Source organism: Myotis lucifugus, unplaced genomic scaffold (genome assembly GCF_000147115.1).
Source record: "Myotis lucifugus unplaced genomic scaffold, Myoluc2.0 scaffold_472, whole genome shotgun sequence".
In the NCBI taxonomy this organism is placed as follows: Eukaryota; Metazoa; Chordata; class Mammalia; order Chiroptera; family Vespertilionidae; genus Myotis; species Myotis lucifugus.
This window is the reverse complement of record NW_005871520.1, coordinates 159,144-166,314: the sequence shown is the minus strand read 5'-3', so window position 1 is coordinate 166,314 and position 7,171 is coordinate 159,144. Positions and strand designations below refer to the sequence as shown.

General features: G+C 50.8%; 1 protein-coding gene across 3 annotated transcripts in view; it reads right to left on the bottom strand.

Annotated features, from left to right (window-relative positions):
- Positions 1-1,788: 1,788 nt before the first annotated feature.
- The window catches only part of FBXO10 (F-box protein 10), a 30,600-nt gene continuing 25,217 nt past the window's right edge, over positions 1,789-7,171 (bottom strand). For all 3 annotated transcript variants that reach the window (XM_006103215.3, XM_006103216.3, XM_023744543.1), the window contains 3 exons: positions 5,922-6,235; positions 4,714-4,895; positions 1,789-3,682 (listed from right to left, as the gene is read on the bottom strand). In XM_006103215.3, coding sequence (XP_006103277.1) covers positions 3,508-3,682; positions 4,714-4,895; positions 5,922-6,235 — 671 coding nt within the window. In that variant the 3' untranslated portion in view covers positions 1,789-3,507. The remainder of the gene's footprint in view (positions 3,683-4,713; positions 4,896-5,921; positions 6,236-7,171) is intronic.

Genomic DNA, 7,171 nt, shown 5'->3' with positions numbered 1-7,171 from the left:
AAAAACCATTTGTTTACTAATACATTCACAGTGGATACCTTGATCTCACCAAGTGTTCTGCCATAAGGTCTCCTGTTGTCCTCTTCGAAGAAAGGGAGGCTGTGGGCTAGAATCGTACCCTTAGTAAGACTTGCGGTTTGTGGCATAATCTTAACCTACAGGTGTTGGCTAACTGTAGACGTCCTGGGGGAAGGTCTCTGCCTGTGGCCCTGACTTATTGTACATTGTTAACAGGGATGAGATCAAAGAGGATATATTCAACACACTGGCAGAGGACCCCTTTAGTGTCTTTTAAAAACTTTATTTTGATATGTCATACTTAGAAAACAATTGCAAGAGTAGTACAAAGATGCCCTAACCGGTTTGGCTCAGTGGATAGAGCGTCAGCCTGCGGACTCAAGGGTCCCAGGTTCGATTCCGGTCAAGGGCATGTACCTTGGTTACGGGCACATCCCCAGTAGGGAGTGTGCAGGAGGCAGCTGATCGATGTTTCTAACTCTCTATCCCTCTCCCTTCCTCTCTGTAAAAAAAAAATCAATAAAATATATATATATTTTTAAAAAAGAGTAGTACAAAGAACTTCTATATATCTTTTACCCAGATTCTCCAGCTGTTACTGTGGTGTCCAGCTGTGTGGGAGAGCAGGCCCTGCCCAATGAACCAATGAGGCTACTGCAGAGCATTCTCAACTTCCCGGTTATTCCCCAACCACAGAAGAGCTGGGATGGGTGTTCTGGTCCACTACTGCCTCCAGGTGACTTGGAGGACCTGGTGTGTCTCAGCTGTTCCTTTTTCTGCTACCAAAGCCCTAGGTAACACCTGTCCTACCTACGCGCTCTTAACATTTGATATAGTGAACTATCACCTCCTGGATCTTAACCAGCATCACCACTCAGGGCCTTAATCCCTTCTGTTAAAAAATGGGGCAATAACTTCCCAAAGTCGGTGTGTAATGTACTGCAGGTGGAACAGGAGGTGGTTTTAGTGGCACAGGGATATATCAAAACACAGGTGTACGCGGGTTAGACTAAAGGGCAGCAACAGATTCCCCCAAATGTCACGTTTCAACAAAAGGTTTACTTGCTCGGGGGATTGCGAATATCTTAATAGTCTGTTTTAGTATGAATTAGAAAACACTAGCTTTTCATTTATAAGTAGTGATGCAAACATTTCTTTTTAGTTCGGCAAAGTTAAGTGTCCTGGATAGGATCCAGGAATGGAAAAAGGACATTAGGGAACAACTAAGAAAATCAGAGAAAACCATAGACTTTGGTAAATAATAATGTGTTCAATATTGGTTAATCTGACAAATGTACCACACTAATGTAAGATGTGAGGGAAACCTGGGGAGGAGGGTAATATGGGAACTCTGTACTACCTTATCTGCTCACTTTTTCTGTAAATTTAAAACTCTTCTAAAAAAAGTCTTTAAAAAGAGGGTTTAAAGAAGAATATTAAGTATTAACTTTCTCCTCTGGTGACATGTGGAAATAGCAAAAACTAAGATGCTGAGTAACTGAAGTTGGGAGAATGTGTTCCTGGGTCTGCCCACACCCGGGACTGCTACTGTTGATCTTCACAAAGCCCAAGGGCTGCAACACCCGCCCCCCCAACCTCCCAAGCGATGCACCAGGAAACAAACCTGGAAGGACAGGGTGGGCCTGGGATTCCATTCCATCCCCTTCAGAGGAAGCCTCGGGAAGGCGGGAAGGCGAGCGGTGCAGTCTGCATCCAGCTGCCTGGGAACTCCAGCATATATCCAACCAAGGAAAGTCCCCCCAAATTCCCTCTTTTAAAATATAGAACTTTATTTTAGTTGCTGAGATTTTCATAAGCGCTTGGTTCACAGAAAAGTCATTTCTTACAAAATAATAAAGGCAGCATTTTGTACAGCGACTCACATTGGGGCCACCAGAGAAGTGCAAAGGACAGTGGGGATGGAAGAGGCCAGCGCTCTTGTGCCTAAAGTCCTCAAGAAGCCCGTGCTCCTGGCTCCCTCCAGCCCCCTCCCACCCGACCTGGGACCTGGGAGAGCAGCACCGAGGGCCTGGCAGAAGTAGCCTGGGAAGCCATTGGTGAGGTGCACGACAGCGACCCCAACAGGCTGGTGAAGGCCTGGCATGAAAGACCGAGTGGGAGGGGATTGTTCAGGTAAAGGCTCCTGCATCCAACCCCGTTTCTCAAGCAGCCAGGGCAGGGTCTGAGCCCGCCTAGAACCTTGACACTCACAGTACAGCTCAGTGAAGCCCTTTGGGAACTGGCCTTCCTCTGCCCACTCGGGCTACAGACCCTACCCCAGACCTAGGCTGGGTACTGGGAACAAAGACAGTGAGATGGGGCCTATGCAGGTGAGTGGGACGGGGATGGACCTGGAGAACACCAGGCGGAAAGTGCTCCGTACAGAGGGGGCTGGGAAAGGACAGTGGCTCAGCAGGAAGAGCACTGCCACCTGGAGGAGGGGGTGCTCTGTGGAGATGGCAGTGTCTGAGCCCATGTGAATGGTGGGACCTGGACAGAGGGAGAGAAGGGCATGCCAGGAAGGGGAGAGCATGAGCCAAGGCACATAAGGGCCAGCAAAGGCAGGTGGTTGTCTGTGAGAACGCGGACACAGACAAGGGGCCCTAGGCACCTGCACCTCCACCAGGCTGGTGCCCAGCAGGGGGCGGCTGGTGTGGCTGTGCTTGTGGGATGGGAATCCTTGGCAGCAGGCACCAAGCTAACGTCCTCCCGAGTTTGGGAGCTCCTGGCGGGTAGGGGGAGTTGTGTGTCCCTGCACTGCCCAGCCTGGCACCTGAGCCACTGCAAGGAAGCCCCTCCTGTTCTCCACATGTCCCTTGTCATCCCTAGGTCAGCCTTTTAAGAGGGGCTCCCTGTCCTAAGCCCCTCCTCCATCACAGGCCCATGTTTAAGTATAAAACAATGTTCTTAAGGAAACCAAACTCAACTCCCCCAGCCCCTGCAGGCAGCTGGGAGGGGGTGTGGAGTCCTGGAGGGACAGAGGGAGTCAGGAAGGGGAAGTCCTGGGGCAGCTGTCTCCACCTCCCTAGAATTTCTCCCCTCACTCAGGAGTGAATCTCTTCCCCGGGAGCCTGCTTGGTGTGTGTAAGATGCAGTTAGCTCCCTGTAACTCAAACAGAAAACCTGACTGCAGCTTCAGTACTGATTTTCCTCAACTCTTCATAATCTACAGGAGCTGGAGGGACTGGAAACCCAAAGTCTGTTCCTTTTTCCTTTGAGAAGCACTCAAGTGCCTTCCTACTGAGGGTGGTGGAGCTGAAGGGTTTTGGAGGTACCTTGTCCTTAGTCCCCAGGAGGCCTAGGAGCCTGCTTCCCAGGGGCGTGGTGAAAGGGATCCGGAGCCTTCAGACTCGAAGGCTCTGCCATCCCGAAGGCCTCACCTCTTAGCTCAGCTGGCACTGTCCGCCTGAGCCTGAGAATGGTGTGTGGTTGTTGCTCCCAGAGTCTCTGGACAGCGCTCTAGTTGCCCCGCCCTGTGGCTCTCCATCCTCACAGGATAGTGCAGAAGATGCTGCGGTTGCTGTGGTACCCACCTTCCACACGGGCCGTGATCCTGGTCGCCATGGCGGTCACCTTCTGCCCACTGTGGGCTGCAGAAGGGCCTCGGAGAGAGTTTTCAAGGTGAGGGCGTGCGGGTGGGTTCATGAGCCGCCATGTATCAGACCTGGAGATGCAAAAGGATACTGAATGCCTGAAATCTTACCTTTCGCTCAAGCTCACTGGATGCGGGTGTTTACATCTAGATGTAGTTTTTGTCTCCCAAGCTGGTGACGCTAAAGGGCAGAAGTCCTGCATTCTAGTTCCACGTGTGCCTTCAATTCTGCATGTGATCTTGGACAAGTTCCCTTTAGCAGCCCCAATCTCCCCTCTTTATAAGGATCTGGATAAGATCAGTGGCTTTTTTTCTTTTTCATTTTCCCTTTTCCCCACTCCAGCTGTATAACCGTGAAAATTGACAGAATCTTTATTTACAATCACCACAAACTAGAAACTACAGCTGATGGATAACCAGTATGTGTTATACCCATACAATAGATCACAACTGAGCAAGAAAAAGAAGGAATGACAGATGCGACACCATTGGCAAATCTCGGGACATTTGGCTGAGGAGACTCAAAAGACTACATTCTGTATGATATCTATATATCTATATATCTATATATCTATATCTATATCTATATCTCTATATGTTTTAAATCCTCATCCAAAGATATGTTTTTATTGATTTTTACAGAGGAAGGGGAAGAGAGAGAAAAAAAAACATTGATGTGAGAAAGAAACATCCATTGGTTACTGCTATACACGCCCCAACCGGGGATCGAACCTGCAACCTGGGTATATGCCCTGACTGAGAACCAAACCCGCAACCTTTTTGTTTGGTGTACAGGACGATGCTCCAACCAACTGAGCCACCTGGTCAGGGCTAACTAGATTTTACTAAGGCTCAGAGATACTCAGAACTTGCCCGAGGTCACATAGCCAGTAACTGGCAGAGCTGAGATTTGAAATTACATACCCCTTGCTCTGACAGCTTGTTTCCTCATAGGCAGTCAAGTGTAGCTCCTCAGCCCAGGCCTTGATCTGGCCAGAGCTGAAAGCTGGCAGGACTGCAGGGCGCAAGGGCAGCCAGAATCACTGGGCCTGGCTTCTCTAGTGACCTCACTGAGGTTCTAGAAAATTGGTTTAGGCCCTTACTTTTTCTTGAAGACCAAGAACTTGTTGTTTTGCATGATGCATTCTCGATTGTTTGAGATCTGCTGAAAGATGGTCTTGTTGGTTTTTCCCTGGAAGAAAATGTTCTCCTGCACCAGAGCCTTGGTGCGGCCCCGCACTGCGATGCCGTAGGCCCGAAATGAATGGATCCGGTTCTTTATTACCTGGAAGAGGCAGACAGCTTGTCACACTGGTAGGGAGCTAGGTAAGTATTTCACCAGTTATAAAACGGAGGTAAGAGCATGCTGGGTCGGTGAGCAGTGAGCCATGGGAGCTCAGGGAAGGGATATCGAAGCAAACGGGGAGGGGGGAGCAGGGAAGGCTTCCTGGAAGAGGTGATGGGTAAGCTATAGGAGTTTATCAGGTGCAGAGCAAGGTAGGGATGTTCCAGGAAGAAGAGAAAATGTGCAAAGGCCTGGCAGAGAGGGGAGGTGGTGCCAGAGGCCAAGGTCCACGGAAACCCAACTGAGGCAACAGCTTCCACAGCTCAGACTCAAAGCCAAGGACTTCTTTACTGCTTGCCTAAGTCACTAATCATGAAGCCACACAGCTGAAGAGGCCTTGGGATCATGATTCACACGGGCAGGGACGTGCTCAACTTTGAAAGCCTAGCACCTGGCACAGTGCTTTGCATAAAAAGTAAGCTCAGAGCTCAGTCCCATTGGGAAACAGAAGAGCAAAGGAACATTTACAAAGCACCGTGTGAAGTGCTCTGTGAGGTAGGGGTGGGCATAAGCACCTTCGAGTCCAGAAAAGGGGTGCCTCAACAGCCTGGGGGCTCAGGGAGGGCTTCCTGAAAAAAGCCATAGCCAAGCTGTAGGACTGAGAGAGAAAAAGAGGGGGAAGTGTCCTGGGTCCACAGGGAATAGTGTGTGCAAAGGCCCCGAGGCAAGACTTCTTTCCTCATTAAGCACCTACAACATACCAGGTCCCGTGTGAGATTATTCTGTGAGCAGAAATCTAGAACAGCCCTGACCTTGGCCTGGAAACCAAGAAGATACCTCAGGGGGCACCCCCACCCCAGCTTCCTGCTGGTAACTCTGATTCACCCTTCAGGGTCCAGTTATGTCCCCTCTTGTGTGAAGTCCCATCTTTGTCTTCCAGGCTGAGAAGGCAAGAGAGCTCTCCCAGGGCTGTGCCCTGTGTTGGCCCCACATGGGACACACACACACACACTCACACACACTCACCTTAGTGTCAGACCTGGGCAGCAGCTGCAGCCCGCTGCCCCGATTGCCAATGATGTCATTTTCGATGACGACGGTGCTGTCACCCTTGGTGATGATGCCGTGGCCTCTGTTGTCATAGATCCCATTGCCCCGGAGCTCTACCTTGCACTGGGCCTCGACCTTGACCCCACTCTGGCGGTTGCAGGAGATGCTGTTGTTAGCCACGCGGGTGAGCTGGCTGCTCTGGGCTACAGTGATGCCTCTGTCCCCATTAGCGTGGATCACATTGGTGATGACGTGCAGCGCCTCACTGCTCTGGATGTAGAGTCCTGAGGCTGCAGGTGGAGGGGGGGTGGGAAGCAGAGAAAGCACAGGGTGGTCCCAGGGTCAGCCCTGACAGCACCAGTCGGAAAAGCCTTCCTGGAGCTGTGCCCCCAGGAGAGAGGCAGGGAAGAGAGAGCAACACTCAGAACCAGCCCTTGGGAGCTGCAGCTTCCAAGCGGGCTGACACCCAGAGCAGAAGGAAACCTGGGAACATCAAGAAAATGCTGTTCCTCCTGAAGTGAGTCCTCATTGAAGATGCCAGGGAAACCGGATGCAAGATTCCGCAGGCTCAGCTGGACTTCTGGCCCAGGCTCCCATCCTGTACTGAACGCCACCTACGTCACAGTTCTACCGCCACGTGCACCTCTTGTGATGGAGCCCTCACCACCTGTTCCAACTCCAGACAGACCTACCTGCTGGAGTTGTTGTTTTGTTTTCTTTCCCATACTGACCTGAAGTCTGCCTCCCTACTGTTTGGAGAAATTTGTTTATATGGGAAATTCTATAATTTTTGAATTAAAAAATATTGACTAAACTAAGTAATATGTGTCTAAAATGTGTTAGAAACTTTGGAAAGAAAAAGCTGTTTGGGATATTTGTAGAAAAAAGCACAAAATGAGCGGGCTCAGAGCTGCCCACGTGGTCGGGAAGGGACAGCACGGCAGATGGACCCGGTGAGGAGGACGGCTCCCAGGGACACCCAGCCACCACCAGAGCAAGCGGTCCGGGGCAGTGCGGGGGGAGTGTGGGAGGCTGACGATGGGGTCACATGGGAGCAATCTGCGCTGCGAGTTCAGATCTCTTGGTGGTACCTGCCTGTTGCTTCTCCTGCTTGGTTGAGAACAGCAAATATAAATGAAGAATCTGTGAATACATGCAGCTTTTCCTGTCCTGCACAGGTGGCCACAGGTTTCCCTGACTCTGCCACCCAGAGGAATGAGCTACCA